Genomic DNA, 17761 nt, shown 5'->3' on the forward strand with positions numbered 1-17761 from the left:
AAAAAAAAAAAAACTAAAAATCAGGGTTATTCCCCCAAATATTTATTTCTGATAAGAACATTAGTATTGTTGCTGTTTCTAGATGAATATGAACTTGTTTTCCATGCATTATTTGATAGTCTAAAACACTGAATCTATTTTGTAATTTCAATTTTATTTATTTAAATAATTATTATAAATATTGTCTAGCCTCCCATAATGTTTCTACTGGCAAAAAACGTGGTCACAGTTGTCATACGCACTCTCTTAAATAGATGTTGTTTTGTCTTCCTGGTTAATTTGTAAAAAGAAATACTGATTAACCAATGACTGTACCGTCCTGACAGGGGTCTTTATACCACTGTCACTTGAGACATATTCACTGCACTAAGCTGATCTCCGTTAAATTAGACCTCTGAATCTCTGTTAAATTAGTCGAACTGAATCAGTCAGTGTAATAATTATGTAGTTTCTAAAACATATTTTTATTTAATTAATAATGCTTTAATTTAACATGTTTTTTGTAAACCATCACTACATTAACCCCCTGAGGCATGCACAAAGATTTTCTTTTAAATTGTCAGATTTACTGGTATGGACAAATTACAACCCATTAAACTAAACCAGATTTGGGTAGTATTTTTAAGTGGCTAACTGCTGTAAACTAAGTTTTAACTAAATTTCTTTTTATTAGTAGTAGCATGCATGAAGTTTATAGTTTTAAGCTCCAAAACCATGTTATGTTCATGTTTCAATAAATCTGGCAGGTGTTCTTTATATTTTGTCTAATTTTCACAATAAAAAAGGACCAACAGAAATACAGAAGAAGACTTCCAGTAAAAATACATGTAGTTTCTCCAGTAAAGTTGAGACGTTTCAAATAGATCTTTAAATTAACATGATGAAAATGGTTGTACTTTATTTAAAAGTCATTTTACTTAAAGAAAGCTGGCAGTTACCAATGTTTTTCCTTACCATTTAAAAATAAACCGTAACAAATCATGTATCTCTTAAAGGTCTCATAATGAGCATTGTATAAGCCTATAGTCAACCCCCTCATTTCACATTTCACTCTGCAGACAGTCACAAAGAGGGGGTGCCTGTCTGGAACATAGAAATAATGAGATGACATACAACACAAGATGGCAGCACTTAATCATTATTTCTTTTAAACAGGCTCAAAGAAAGGTGCCAAAAATTTTATATACAAACGTTTTTATTTTTAAGCACCTAAGCATTTAGAGAGTGTCTAACAAAGCTTGGTTTTAGATTTCTCCTGGACGCCCCCAGCCAGCATGTAGAAGTATTCTTCCTTTCCATCAGCAGCTCACCTGATTTATCATTAAGACTGATTTACCAAACCAGGAGTTGATATGATTGATATAGCTATAACACTAGACACCATAAGGGGAGCTTTGAGAATGTTTTATGAACACAGTGATGTACATCCCTACTTTTTTATATTAAGCGCTTCTCTCTTTTTTTTGGACCATGTCGCTTTAGTCTTTTTTTTTATCTGAAGAAATGCCTTCAAAAGATTTTTTTTGGTAGGTTTGGTAAAAGTGACAGTGACAGTGTATGAACACATCAAATTCAAACAAAACAGTTTAGAAAATTCTAAATTTATTAGTGTTTGCACAATAATTTTTGAACAGCAATTATAATACAAATTGTCTCATATATATGAAGTGAAAAGTCATCATTTTAATATTATTCCACCAAAAACAGTGAACCAACCAGGGCCTGGCCAGGCTCAGTTACACACACAACTGTTAAATGAGGAAATTATTATATCCTGCTTTTCCAGTGTGACCTTCCTGTTCCTCCAGCCAGATTTATATCAAAACACTGACCCACCCACACATCATCACAAACGACAAATCTGGCATTCATAGGGAAAGCTGCGGCCACAAAGAAAATATGCAGCGTTGGGTCTCAGATTAGATGTAAACGGCAGACTTCTATTTTCCCATCTAATTGAAGCATATAAAGCGAGTGGGCCAGTGGTTATAAACAGTTTGTGTTTCACAGCGGAACGTGCAGATAGTGCTAATGATGAGCTTACAGTATGTTATGATGAACATCAGCAGTGACTTTTCTCACTGCAGCTGCAGGTCACATGAGCTCTGCTGTAACAGGGATTAATAAGCCTGGCTGCTTTACATCCAGGGGACATTTGAGAGCCTGCGTCCCTGGTATAGGTGATAAAAGGTAACTGTATACTTTCATGTTTCAATTAAATGGATGTGTTCCAGATGTTCAGAGAGACTGTAATAAAATGGTTTGGGAGAAGGCTGTCTTGCAAGCATTATATCTTTCTATCAGAGAAAATCTGTTACCACAAGCAGATCTAAAATTGCTTCTATTTTTTGGTACATCATTAAAAAAAGTTCTGTCTTCAAAAAGTATAAACATTCATAAAAGGAATGATTTTAGAACAGATACTTAAATGACAAGGCATATGTAAAACATAATAAAGCATTAAAAAGAAAAAAATCTGATGTTATAATTTCAGAAGAAAATCTTTAGTCCATTCTTTGGGATTGGCATACATCAAACAACATCCATAATGTTAATCAAAGCAATAATTTCAACCATACAAGATTCAGGATAAGAAAAGAATGGGAATTTAATATGAAAAAGTGGTCAAATCCAGACCACTCAACATGACAAAATAAATAGAAGAATTCCTCCAATCATTATATCATCTCTGCATGTGTTTTAATTTAAGCACATTTTGATGCCATTGTCTTAATAGATGTAATGACATAACTCAAATCAACAGTTCAGATCCCTTATTAAGTTAAGGATGTGCTTCTGTGGCAATAGCACTTCCACTGCCTCTCGGATTGTGCTTAGGACTTGAACATTTGAAGAATCTGAGGAAGAGTGCTTGTCTTGGATCAGTTCAGTCCAAAATCATATATTTATCAGGAAATTCAAGGTAAAACTGATCCTAGACAGCACTCTTATCCTGAGATGTTTGTATAGCTGCATGGCTGGGCTGGATTATGGATGTAGGCACAACTCACATCTTGCTGAAGCATTCTTTAGCATTACTCCACACTTGAATTCCCTATGGACAGAAAAAATAAACAAAAAGTGTTTGGCAGCAATGAGACATATAGCATAACTGTAGGTGAGCACCACAGTACTGTATAACTGTAATAATTGCAAAATCTGATATTTTACCTACTTATCATGCAAATGCACCAGTTCTTCCAATTTTGCTCAGTTATTTGACAAGATTTGACAAGCATCTAACTTTAACCCATCAGTGCAGTGAGCAAATACGTACTAGATCTGGATGATAGAACTAAAAACAATATTTAAAGCAGCACTAGGTAGGATTTCCTTGATTTTTGATATTTTTAAAGAAGTAAAATTACAGCTTGAAACTCACTGCAGCGCTGCATTGAGGTGTAATAGGAGGAATAGCGGTGCTCTCGTGTCTGTGCCGGAGCTCCTCTGAGCTCAAACCAGAATCTGTAAGTTTTCCGAGGCGGCCGCGATCAACGCTCGCGAGAACTGCGACCTGCTTTCCCACCTTTAGTTCTAACAGCTCTACAAGGACTACTGGTTCATTCTTTACAAACTAACATACAGACACTCTGGCAGAAGCTGGAAAAAGACCAAATAAGTCTGTGAACAGCACAAAATCTCAATCCTACCTAGTGGAGCTTTAAAAGAAATGCCAATATAGATATATTTTCCATTTTTATAATAAGCTTAAGACAAACTGCACTGCACTATCCTGTTTAAGATAATGAAACAAAGGTTGTCATGATTCTCCTTCTATTACAATGTTTCTACAACATAATCTTCACAAGACTATACTCTGTTAAGTGCACCATGCCTCCAGAAACCAAACCATTTACTCTCAAAAAATATTTGTTCTTCACAGGAATTAAAACACAAACACATTGTGACTTGTGTACCAGGTGCAATACAAGGATATTATATTTTTATAATTATAATTGTTAATTGTTAATAATTATAACTCCCATTGAACAAGAGGTTTAAGAGCCCAACAGTGGCAGCGTGCCAAACCCAGATAGCCAACCTACAACCCACTGCACTTAATGTTGATACAATCAATTCAAAAATGACCCAAACTACAATATAAAAGAAGTCACTCACCTTTTTACACATACTGATCTGCATGATGGCATAACTGATGAGAGCTTCTTTAAGGTCTCTGTCTTTCTGCTCTCTGAACCTCTCAATGTCCACCCAAGCGTTCTTCACAAACTCTCTATATATAAGCACAGTGTGAATTCAGAATTCTCTTAAAAAACAAGGAAAATAAAACTGATATTGATCTAGTTTTTTATTTTACAACATCACAAATATCAGTATACAGACATGGAATATGGGCCTAGACCTTTCCATGTCAATTACAAATTGAAACCAGAAACTATGTTGCTGAAAAATCACAGGAGATTTATACTGGGTTTAATAATAATACAAGTCCCTAGAGATTAGAGCATGGGACTACAATTCCACTCATACTCGGGTTAATAAAAGAGACATGGGAAAAGAAGAGAATACTCACTCGCTCTCAGCGTTTTTATCCTTCACCATCTCCTCTCCCTCCTCAATCTGGCTCTCCAGAGTTTTAATCTTGGCCTCCCTCTGCTCAGGAGTCTCCTGGCCAAACAATTTACTGGTCATCCCCTTCAGGGAGAAGGTTCGTACGGTCTGCAAATAGATAATGCAAAAATACAATCAAAACTTTGGTGACATGTTTTAAGTTTGTAGTTCAAAAGGAATTATTCCATGTATATCGTATTTTTCGTACTATAAAGGTGAACCAGATTATAAGGTGCACTATAAATAAACGTATATTCTCTGGTCTATTTTCATACATAGAGTGCACTGGATTATAAAGCATATTATGCGACACTAGTAAGGCACAGGGGTGTCACCATGTTTTCTTTTTATTCAGCAGTTCTTGCTGCTGGGTGGCGAGACCTGTAAAGCTAAGTTAAGTTAAAAAAAAAAAAAAAAATATATATATATATATATATATATATATATATATATATATATATATATATATATATATATATTTATTTTTATTTTTTTTTTTAAAGTAAAACGAGTTTTTCTTTTGTCAGTGAGTGTCGTATGTACTCAGGAAACCAGAGAATGGCCATCTTCACACTTTTGCACTCTTTTGGCCTCATCTTTAATTGTGTTTTTTAACTGTGGGTACCCTAAGCTAATCTTTTGAGGTATCAAGGTCATGATTTTGTATGCAACAGATTTCTTTATGGAAAGACATCGGTTTTAAAGTCATGAGAAACTGTTTGACAAATATGTCCTAAGGGCTGTTTATGCAGCTCCAAACCTCAAACTTTTTTTCGTGCATCTCATTGTTTCAAAAAATTTACACGAATAAACCACTTGTTCCAAGACACTCTAAACATACAGTGTTGTGGGTGAATTCTGCTGCTTTTAGTCTGAAAAACAAACAGCTTGGCCTTCAGGGAAAAGCCCTATGCTGGAGCTCAAAGCAGCGTGATGACAGTGGTGGAGACTTTGCAGGTCTTTTTTTTGTAAATAAATGAGACTCACCCCGGTAGCCAGTTCCTCCCGCTGCTGTTTCTTCGAGGTCAGGTCCTGGGCAGCCATCTCCAGTTCAAACTGACAGAGCTCATGTTTCCTACATACTGCCCTGCAAAGCCGAAAAAGCAGACAGATAAACTTAAGTTTTAATCACTAAAGCCACATTTAATCTGTTTCAACAAAATATTTTTTTTGGATTCATCAAACAAATAAAAAAATTGATGCAGCCTTAGTTTACATCCAACCCTAGACTAACCCATCTGGACTTCAGGTCTACAGGAGATGTAGTGGGCACTCTTTTTTACCTGCTCTGAATGCCGTACTATGGCTTGTACTTTATGCTTCTTTACCATATAAGGCAAAAAAGGCCCACTGATCAAAGATCTGTTTCACTTTGCTAAATAAAATTACGTCTTTTTACTGTATGTACTTCACCTTAAAGCCTCGGTGTAGAAAAGGTATTCCTTCAGCTGGTCAGCATAGTGCTCCTCTTCCTCCAGTATGTCATCTACAGAAGCAGCATACCTGCAAAAGAAAAAAAAGGTATATAACTTTAATGCACAGGCACAGTACACAAACATCTTCAAATGTGTCAGATTTGTCATTCTGACAATTTCTAGAGCAAAATGTATATATATATATATATATATATATATATATATATATATATATATATATATATATATATATATATATATACACATACAGTCATATGTCTTCTTTACCATAATAAGACATAAAACATAACATGAATTAGTTGCTCAGTTAATTTAACTGATTACATTTTTAATTCTGTATCAATATTTAAAACTGGATATGGGCTTTTACAGGTTAATGTAGTGCAGGAAGGCATGGTGAAATGTATAAAAACATGAAGTTAATGAGTATGTGATGTAATTCCAATCATTTACTCTACAAACAGAAAGTGTTATTCAAAGAAAGAGAAGTAGCCACAGAGTACAGAATAGCCTGTGTTAAAAATAACTGTAAGCCACGGCCTCAATCACATTACGATACACTTCATTAGACTAACACTTTTACCACAAGAAATAACATTGCGGTGCCTTAAAAACGCATCAACAGCGTTCACATTCGCAGAAGTCTGATTGATGCTTGGGAAAAAGTGCGTGACAGCAGTCAAAGTCGACTGATGACGGACAGGCCGTTTCCCTCTGAGAGGAGACCAACTGGCAGCTCACATGGTGCCGCAGCACAGGTCTGGAACTGGACGACCTCTGACCCCGCAGCTGAGTGCAGCAATCTGGAAGCTATCAGAACCAACCGCACCACAGCCTGACACCAGAGCGCCAGGAGCAGGCTGGAGTCAAGTCATGCTAACGACACCGCCACGAGGAGTGATTCGTGAGTGACGTTCTAAAAACATCTCCTCTATGTTGCAAAAACGCTGCTAATCTTATTGGTTGCGGCTGCAGATCCGTTAGTTGTCAGTCTGCCAAACTGAAAGGCGAACCTCCCCAGGGCTCACCTTCCTGGCTACTTGTTACAGAGTTCGGTGGTGATGGGGAGGGGGACCTCCTTGGAAACTTGAGTGCTTTCAATCCAGCAAATGTGTTTTACAGTTCTAGACAGCAGAATCAGATCAGTGTGCTGCAGGGCATCACGCAACACCTTCATATTTCAGCTGCTTCAATGAGCTCTCCAAGGGTAATGGGATAGAGGCTGACGGAGTGGGGGGACAGTGTCCCGGGGTAAGAGAAACACAATCAAAGCGGTTAAAAAAAAAAAGCGGCACTAATCCTTTAAAAGTTGCATGAGAAAAGCTCATAAAAGTAGCAAGGATCCCCTATTAAGTTTGGGAGTGTGTGTGTGTGTGTGTATGATAAACTCACGCATCCATGTGATGTCCTGCACTCTGCAGACCGTCACCCATCTCTCTTTCAATGGCACTCCACTCGCTGAAAAGAACACAAAGAAATTATTTTAGTACAAATCTGTTGCTGTTAAACAAATCTGATAAAATAAACAATAAAAAAAAAATATTTTAAAGGAAGATCAGTGATGCCCTTGATAAAAAAATCTATAATATATCCTTAATATAAAAAAAAAATTATCTCTATATTCTGTCATGCACCCATTTATTTTCTTTATTTATTTATTTTTTTTACTTTTTGACAATTTAATTCTGAAAGTTATTTTCTTTTTGTTGAACTTGTACTTTTGTTGAACAATGTTATAAGCTCAAATAAAAACATATATTTTGAAAAGCTCGTTTACACCTAGTATTCTATATATAGAATAACGATCCGGATTCTGTTTACATTTGAATGCATGCCTGTGTAATCATATGAGATCCGATTTTACTTTCTTACATGAAAACGGATCTATACATTATTAATTTACACAGGAACAGTCCACAATGATGCTTCTCCCAATGTCATAGCAACACAGTCAGAAAATGATAACAAACGTAATCTGATCACATTAAATAAATTTAGGTTACACTTCTATTAAATGTGGGAAAGATCAGTCTCGGACCACCTCTTGTTCTTGTGTGGCTTTTTATGTGAAAAGTGTTAAATTTAAAGTGATTAAATGTGAACTTATTACCAAACTTATCACGCAGGTTAATGCTATGTGTAAACACTTACAATCCACATCTGTTAACTATTATTTTCAATAAAAAGGAAAATTATAGACTCTTACATTTTTTAACATGCGTTCAGTAAGTGTTTATCAGGTGCAACCAGTGATGTGAATTCAGTGTGAGCAGCCAGCTGCTTGTGCATTAAAAACAAAACACTTTACTAACGTATTAAGTGTGACTAGTGATAAACCAGGCACAATACAAGGTCCAACAATGTCCAGTAACATTTTAAAACCTGCGGCCAGTGTGTTGCATGCAGTGTTATAAAGCCCACCTGAAGACTCTGCCGTAATTCCCATGCACTTTGTAGACTCCATACAGGCGGTCAGCCACTCTCTGAGTAAAGAGTTTTGCTTCAGTTAGTAATGTATTAGCACTTCTTTCAGCACACACATTTAAAGGTCTGACAACATAAATATTTTACATATCAGTTGAATTATAATTTCATTCCTATATAAATCTAAATATTAGTTCAATTAGCTTGATTTAGTCTTCTGCCTACCACCTCAGATCACCTAAGGCAAGCATTATTTAAGCAGAGGTAGATTGATTTGATAAGGAGTGGTTTCTGTGTTCTGCATGTGTGTAAGTGTGTGTTAGTGTCTGAGAAAATACACCAGCTGTTCACACTCACTGCTCGCACCCGCAGCAGCTGCGATATAACAGACTGAAGCTCGTCTCCGTAGTGCTTCATTTCTGCAAACCTCCTGAGAGACACAGAGAGAGGCACAGAGAAAAAGATGAAAAAAAGAGCAAAATATGTACAATCTAATTTTTACATAATATGACCCTAATGTGACCCTACCACTCTTAATACTCCTTTTAAAATAGACAACATTTATTTCAGAGAAAGTGTCTAAACATCTTAAATACTTTTGTTGATAATAAATGACTTACTTGTCTGGGTTCTTCACTCTGAATGTTGCATTCAGAGCCTTCAGCCTAGAATCCGACTGCAAAAGTACAAACAGGATTATTAAAAAAAAAATGTTCAGGCTCCTGTAGAGGACTATCCCTGAAATGATACAGTAAACTAGGGCTGGACCTTGCTGTAAAAATTTGAATATGCTTCAAATATATGAGCAACTTATTGTTAAAATTTGGAGAAGCAGCTTCTCAAGTCAACAAGGTGCAACAATAACCCATTTCGATTAAGAAAAAAAGTGCAAAATATTAAAATCACTGGCACATACAACTCTGGAAAAAAATAAGACACCACTTCAATTTCTGAATCAGTTTCTCAGATTTTTCTATTTATAGGTATATTTTTGAGTAAAATGAACATTGTTGCTTTATATTAAAAAAACTACAGACAACATTTCTCCCAAATTCCACATAAAAATATTTTCATTTAGAGCATTTATTTGCAGAAAATGAGAAATGGCTGAAATAACAAAAAAGATGCAGAGCTTTCAGACCTCAAATAATGCAAAGAAAGCAAGTTCATATTTATAAAGTTCAAAAATCAATATTTGGTGGAATAACCCTGGTTTTTAATCACAGTTTCATGTGTGTAATGATGTCCAAACTCGATTACATCATTGTGAAATTCACCTAAATACTAAAACTACTTTAAAATTAAACTAGTGATTAATTGCCCAGCACTACACTTAACATTTTAAAAATGTGCAAAAACATGCACAAATATCCACACATTAAATCACACGGAGAAAGATAAATAAACACTGCTCATCTCTGTGGGCTGCCCCAGACAGCTCAAACACACTGCCTGTGGCTGTTTATATTAACCAGCATGTCCTGATAAAAGAATCCTCGCTGCAGTAGCACCTCCACTGCCTAATGTCACTGCATTATCAAACTTTCAGCCTTTCAGAAACACACAAAACTGTACTGATATAACTACAGTACAGTACACTTCATCCAACTCCACGTCATTATGCCATATCAAGCTATGATAAGAAACACATGAGCGGAAGCTACACATCAGCATACAGTTCACACAACTGCAGTAAAAGTCTGAGGAGGAGTTTATGTAAACAAACAGAACATAAATTTCCAATAACATACCTTTGCCTGAAACCCAGTCTCGAACACCACTTCCTTCCAACCCTGCTCCTGTTGGGCAGAAGAGCATGTAGTTTTAAAAGTGAAGAGGAACATCACTGGCATGAAAGCTCAATGTGTGAACTGTCAGATGATTAAATATTTTGTCACTTGTATCTTCATTTTTGCCATTTTACATTAGTGTGTTTCTCTAGCAGAATTGCTTTATATTGTACCAGAATTTCATTATGAATAGACCAACACAAAACTGTCTAAAATGACTTTGGAATATAAAATACATTGGAATATATAATTTTTTACACTGATTGTACTGAAAGTTACTACGCTTTTTTTGTTGCCATTTTGGAGATACAGGGTTTTTGTCTTGACACAGCAGAGATTGGATGAATGTGTTTAGAGCACCCTTGCTACGCCCAGTTTAAAGTCTTATTGAATCAGATTTTATATATCTTTTTTTAACATGACAAAATTCCAGGCAAAATGGGACGTGCAAAGGGGAAAATCATTGTAGGCGGGACCTTTTTTTTTATCTATTTAGATTTAATTGGATGGTAAGAAGCAGCCATTTCACAACATCCATGCAGCTGGACACTGGTCTGCAGTCAACCATGGAGGAGTGCTCTTCTCTTGCTACACCTCACCAGTGCTGGACATGGGAGATGAAGTTCTAAATGGAGGGGGTAGGAGGAGGAGGAAAGGGCTTTGTGCCAGGAGTTAGACCTTATTTCCTGAGCTTGTGTGTGCAGCCGTTAATAGAGGCAATATATGCTTGATGATAAGTTGGTTGGTACGAGCAGGAGGGGAAGCCTGCTGTGATAATACTGGTTAATATGAAATGTTCCTTACACTGCGCACACGGCCAAGTAGAAGAAAAAAACTACTGCATTTGAAAAAAAGAAAAGCAAGAATTTTGTATGTTGAATGCCGATAGTGTAGTGTCCTTAATATGACCAAGAACATAAACTTACATGGTTTATCTAAAAAAATGTTTTTCAAATTTGGGTTGACTTTAAAACAGATCAAATATTGTTGATACTATATCAAAATATATCAGAAATATCTTCAAAAACCTAAACATCTCATCAGACACAATGGCACAATTGTTGTGCATAAGCATCTACAGAAACTTTTGCTCTCTGCATAAAACAGCAATTAACGACTATGCTTTAGACATAGATATTTCATGGTGGAGATTTATAATACTTTTCAGACTTAATACTTTTTTGAAAAGTGCAATCAGGAGAAATAAAACTATTTGTATTAATTAATGTTAAATAATGTTTATATTCAATGTTTGAAATCATGACAGAATGATTCACTGATAAAGAAAATAATACTTAGCTGTGGCCCTGCTTGGATTATGATTTGGCCGTGGTTTCTTCCAGCGACCGCTTTATGAACTGTATACTATAGGGCTGATCAGTAGATGATTAATGAAACATCTCTCTACAGAAATAAATACAGCGCAGGATATTTTACTCTTTCAATACCTGCGTCAGGAAAGAGTAAAAGATCTTGTCATTAGACAGAACTGGGTGGGAGGCAACACGGAGCAGGAAGTTCTCAAGGCCGACCCTTCGCCTCTCCACGAAGTCCGGATCCATATTGTCTGCAGAGAGTTTGTGCCACACAAATTCTGCCTGTAATAAACACAGAGCAAACACAGTCAGCTACAGGTTTACAAATACTGTAGCTGTTTTCAAGAGAGCAAGTCACTTCACTTACCCGCTTTTCAGGCAAAGGTGGAACTACGACGAATGAATATGTGACTAACAAGTAGTTTCTGAGAAGCTCAAACTCGCTGTAGCGCCTCCACAGAGAGTCCGGAGGAGCTGGATTGGCCCCCTCAGATGAAGGATCCACTGCCCTGGAAAAGGTCAAGGAAAGAACACAACAACATGGCTTAGGTTTCAATAAGAACTGAACAGGCTATCTGCAGATATGGGGAAATTTAAAACTTTTTTACTACTTAGAAACAAAATTAATACCAATTTCAACAATGACAAAATGGCAAAACGCACAAACACAAACATAAATTAAGTTTGTTTTGCACAAACAAAAATGCAATGTTCGTATACTAAGGTGTTTTTATACTGAAAAAAGATCACTTTCCCATGCCTTTTTCTGTCCTTTAGATCTATAAAAATTAACATTGGTTTAGCTTGATCAGTCTGTTGTGAAATCAGTTAGCTAACTTGCATATTAAATGAAGAAACTGCAAAATGCAATTTGTAAAAATGATAACTAAACTGTATTTACAAGACTTTTGGGTTTTGGCGGATTTAACAAAATTTTGAGACAAATTAAAGCAGTTTTTTAAAGATAAACGATTAATGAATAGAAGGCCCTTTAAGACTTAAGGAGTCACATAAAACCTGACTTTATCTTGCCAAAGCAATTTACCGACGCTAATAGCTCCACAGTGCTAATGAGGACTTGAATATAGTGGAAACCAGTTAGGATAAACCGCATGAATGAGGTACTGTTATTACTTTTCTAAAATAAGATGTAATAAAACCATTTTGACAGCGTAATGTTTTCCTTAAGGGAAACACTGACTTGATGTTATCAGCTGAGATCCAACCTCAACCTCACGGTTGAGCACCAAGTTCTCTCACTGTGTACCACAAACTCCAGCAGCTGAAGACAAAAAGTAAGCAACCAAATGTAGAATGCAGGGTAGTGGATGTACCAAGCCTAAAATATACTTCTACATATACAGAGATATTGAGAATCTTTCAACAGGGAAATGCGAGATTGCTCAATGGTTTAACCCCACGTCCAAACTAAACAGAGCAAGCGAAGACAAAAACAGAAATCCGCAAAGTTTTAGACGGCTAAGATGTCGTCCACAAAGGCAGACATCTTAAGTGCCTGTTCAAACACATGCCAGAAATTGAACTGTGACGTGTAATCTCAGTGAATCCCCAGTGCCTGGAACCACAAGTGCTTCTAATTTAGGGGCTAAGTACACAAGTATAAAGCAGAGAAAGCAGGGATGGGGGAGGAATGTTACTATATCGTTTCACTACTCTGCACAGTCTTATACTTAATGAGAAGCACGTAGCCTACTTATTATGCAATAATGCACTTGGCATAAGCACAAAGTAGAGAGAGGGGAGAGAAGTTGAGAGAGAGAGAGTAAGAGAGAAGGAGAGAAAAAAAAAAGAGGGGGACAGAGAGATGATGGAGCCCACGAAACAAGAGCCCAGGATCCAGAGGACTCAGGGGAGGAAATGAGAGCACATAATGGGGCTCTATGCTGAAAACCCACACCACAAAGGCAGAGGCTCCACACTTGCTGGGGGGCATTCTCCATCCCAACTGCGTGACTGCGCTCAAAACCCATTTACCCCAAAACCTCCAAAACCCCTCTCACTCTCTCTCCCTGAGCTGCCTGGGGTAAATACGTACAGGCTGTGTGAGTGAGTGTGTTTATGTATGCCTGTGCGTGTAGCGCACTTTGCACAAACCCTTACAAAAACATGCGTTTCCTTTCATGGGCCAAGCTAACAATATACAGCTCTATATAACTCTATTCAACTCCAAGGCCAAGTTTGAGCTAGGGAGATTTTTTTTTTGTTTCCTGATGCAGCGCAAAGCAGTACTCAATATATTGCTATGTATTGTTGGCAATAACCTGCTGACATGGTTCGTATAGGCCCAGTACAAGAGAAACGATTCAATATACTGTGATGTATTGTCATACTCTGAGCAAGATGATATACTGCACTTTTTATAAGTGAACTTTTCATACATTTATGTGAACCATATGCGCAAGGAACCACTTTGTCAATAAAGAGTTATATTTAAAAAATGCCACTTAAAACTTTACTGAACACAAGAGCATCCTTATGACAACCATGCACAGAAGTGGCGTTAACTACTCTGGGCTCAGAAGCATCTGGGATGGATCATGACACAGTTGAAATATATGTATTGTGGTCAGTCAAAACAGGATTTCAGATTTTTTATTGTTTTTTTGTTTTCTTTAAATGCAGGATGCAGTGAGTTCTAGTCCAGAATGTAACTATCAACAAGTCAACAAGCCAGGGCTTTCGCAGAGCAAAAATGCTGCTTGCAAAACCACATCTTTATCAGGGACATCCATGCATTTTTCTAAAAGACAACGCAAAACCACATGCTGCACAAATTACAAAGACATGGCTGCAAAATAATAAGGTACAAATAATAGACAGGTCTCCCTGCCTGCAGTCCTGCATCCTACAAATGCCTTCCTTAACAGTTCAATTTTCCTGCTGGGTAAAATCTCTCTGCTGTTTCTGCCATGACTGATTGTATTTCAGATGCTGACCTGACTGTATGCGTGCTTAACGCTGACCACAGAACAGCCCTGCTGAAACAAGAGCACACAATTCGGCTCAGCTCGATGTTAGATGGAGTGATAAAAAGGCAAATGTTGTGATGATTATCAATGCGTGTCATGTGACTACGATTCAGGCAAGCATGTGTCTGCAGCTCTGCAGTAAACACGTTACAGAGAGCATATGGCTGCGGGAACTGCTGACTCTGCCAAAATGTCAAAAGTGGTATGTCTTGATTTTTTTCAGCACAAAGCTTTTTGGGCAAAAAAAGAAAGAGAATGTATGATGGGGGTGATAGGGAGAACTCTATCCCACAATCTTTTTTTCTGTACATGCCTGCATCCTGTGGACAGACTTTAGTTTAGGGTCTGTGGAGAAAAAAAAAAAAACTTGGAACAGCTTTCCAGCAATGTGATATGTTTCACACTCTCGCTGAAGGACTAGTGTTGCTTTGCACTGGGCTGTGGTTTCTCTAGTAACCTATAGACCCAATAATGAAGTTGTAATAGTAGAAATCAGAGATGATGTAATGCAAGGTTCTCTATTTTGATTGACAAAGTATGAGCTAAAGTATTTTTACTGATATTAGCCGGGCATTGGACTAGTATCATGTGCCCTGCCCCATGGAAGCTAAAAAAAATTGCACTGACCTGCAGGATATATACGTTATATACTGCATTAAATGTGGATGTGAATTTTGAGTCACTTGTCTCTCTGTACTGACAATTTAAACCAGATGCTGCCAGATGCTACAATCATTGAGTTTTAGGATTCATTTCAGGTACACACATGATACACACAAAACTTTAGAAAGGAACATCCCAACCATCTTTCACTACAATATTTAGGTTGCCTTTCCATATCTCACTTACAATATAACATCTTATAAATACAATGGTCTGGGCGTTCCGAAGTCATCCCCAGGGGTAACACTTCATGATTTGTATAACGAAAGCATGCTCGTTTTCTGTAATTTCTCAAGTTAAAATTATTTTCTCATGGATTATTAGAGGTCTCCTATTCACATCCGCATTTTTGCTACTAAACTATGCTACTAAAATAAACACATACATTCCGGCATTCTTAGTAAGTAACATAAGAAACCTTACTTTACAACTATTTTTGATCAGAAACAGAAATCTCAGAAATATAACATCTAGGAGTAATGCTTAGGCTTGCATTTTGTATCATAAATGACCGGTAATTTGTGTGTGCAGGGTTTGTAACAAAAGTCAATGACCCAGAATGTAGTGATACTAATAATGCACTCCATGCATCTCCATATATCCCAGGACTAAAGAAAAATGAATAATACTGGACAGATATACTCTGTCAGTAGGGTTTAGGTCAGGGGATTGTGGAGGCCGAACACTTTATTTGTTTACTATGTAATTTCAGATGTGTCATTTAATAGTTTTCATGTCTTTAATAATAATCTACAATGCAGAAAATAAATTAAATAAAGAAATAAGGAACAACAGTGAATAAGTAGCTGTGTCCAAACTTTTGACTGTTACTGTATATATTGTACATTCAGTGCCATAATGTAAATATATGTTAATAATATTAAGTTAATATTTACCAGTATTTATTTTGCATCTTTTTAGTATATATTGTGTTTTAACTAGTACAAGAAACGTTTCAATTATGGCCTATGTTTTTTATTCTCACGCTGTTCTGATGTAGTGTGATTTACCTCGTTTCAATGAGATAAACAGTGTAGGTTTCCTGCATGCTGACTGCATTCTTCCCTGTCCTTTTCTCTGCCTCAGCCACATTGATCTCCATCCTCTTCAGAAGAGTCGCCCCCTTCTCCACCATCTGTAGGACACAATCAGAATATGATTAGCATATCTATTTCATATGGAAAGGGGAAGAGAGTAGAAGTACACATTTTACTAGTTTTCTATCCCACTGTGGTTAAAATATAACCACTAGTGAATCTTGTATAGGTGTTAGTGGCAGTGCTGTGACTGTCTCCGGGTCTGTCTTTGTGAGTTTCTCTGGTACAGGACAGATCTGATGACACATCACGAGGTAAACACTCTCTGTACCTAAACACACATAGCTAACCTGCTTTAGTGGCTAACTGAGCTTTATGACGGACATTCTACTGGACAGTTAACTATTTTAGAATTTGTGTAAAGTGGCCTGACACATGATTTAGTGAAACTAAAGAGTGAAAGCCAGATAACTAGCTGTTTCCTGAGCGAACTAGTCAACGAATAGAAAAGTAAAAATTTTCCCAGGCTAGCTAATGTTAGCTAGCTGCGATCAGGGGACGGGTGGATTGAAACTGCTGAGAACCACCGAGTATAGTATAGTAAACTATCTGTACATAATCAGAGGTATCTGAGCATGTTCTGTGTAATGTGAGGTGCTGGTCAGGTGAGCAGTAAGACAGCAGTGCTCACTAGACTCAGACTGGTTCAGACTGTTTAAAGCTCCAGCTGTTGAGGCGGATCAGACCGCCAGCTGTCCGCCCGCCTCCCCTCTCACTCTCCCCCGGCCTCCCTCAGCCCGAACCACCCGCACAGCGCGGGATTAGCCGCAGCCCGAGGAACCGCGTTTCCGCTCAAATCAGAAAATAACAGCGATCAGTTTACCGTGTTTTTAATGTTGTTCTCTAACTCGGAGGGAGTCAGGTCTGTGTTTCCAATCACCGCTATCTCTTCGCTTCCCGTATCCGCCATCATCCTGAACTGTGGTCCGGCTTCTGCGCATGCGCGTTTCTCCCAGTCCCATTTATTTATTTATTTATTTAATTATTTAATTATTTATTTATTTACTGATACTCTGTAATGAAATTTTATATTTATTGAATAAATAATAATTAAAAAAACATTTAATAATTTCAGCAAAAAACACACACGCACGCACACACACACACACAAACCCCCTAATAAGAAATAAAAGAGGGAAAAATGGGTAGATGATTATGATTAATATTACAATGATGAACATTATTGTTTTTTAAATTAAAATACTAAATTATATACCTGCTTGATATTGTATTTAGGTTTATATTTATTTTCTGTAGGCTATTAATTCACATATTCTATTTTAAACAGGGTTGAATTAAATGCAAAATTTATCGCATGTAATTTATAATTTCTAGTCATTTGCATGTTCTGTCCTCTGCGCTAATTATGTAGGGGTTTGTGATAATATTATATAAATAAATGAATAAACAAATAATTGCTTGAAATGAAAAATAAATATTTTAAATGATAAAGAAATAGTAGAAAAATGTTTA

The 17761-nt window shown here is 36.8% G+C and overlaps 1 protein-coding gene across 1 annotated transcript; it reads right to left on the reverse strand.

The window, feature by feature from the left end:
- Window positions 1-1585: 1585 nt before the first annotated feature.
- snx4 (sorting nexin 4) lies at window positions 1586-17236 on the reverse strand. Its single transcript, XM_007259965.4, has 14 exons — window positions 17112-17236; window positions 16202-16326; window positions 11906-12047; window positions 11671-11820; window positions 10184-10231; window positions 9053-9108; window positions 8790-8862; window positions 8430-8491; window positions 7401-7466; window positions 5986-6075; window positions 5560-5659; window positions 4535-4680; window positions 4120-4234; window positions 1586-3055 (listed from the first exon to the last, which is right to left on the reverse strand). The coding sequence occupies exons 1-14, from the start codon at window positions 17199-17201 to the stop codon at window positions 3008-3010; spliced, it is 1311 nt and encodes a 436-aa protein (XP_007260027.2). The 5' UTR covers window positions 17202-17236; the 3' UTR covers window positions 1586-3007.
- Window positions 17237-17761: the final 525 nt, after the last annotated feature.

This window comes from Astyanax mexicanus, chromosome 11 (assembly GCF_023375975.1).
Source record: "Astyanax mexicanus isolate ESR-SI-001 chromosome 11, AstMex3_surface, whole genome shotgun sequence".
Classification (NCBI taxonomy): Eukaryota; Metazoa; Chordata; class Actinopteri; order Characiformes; family Acestrorhamphidae; genus Astyanax; species Astyanax mexicanus.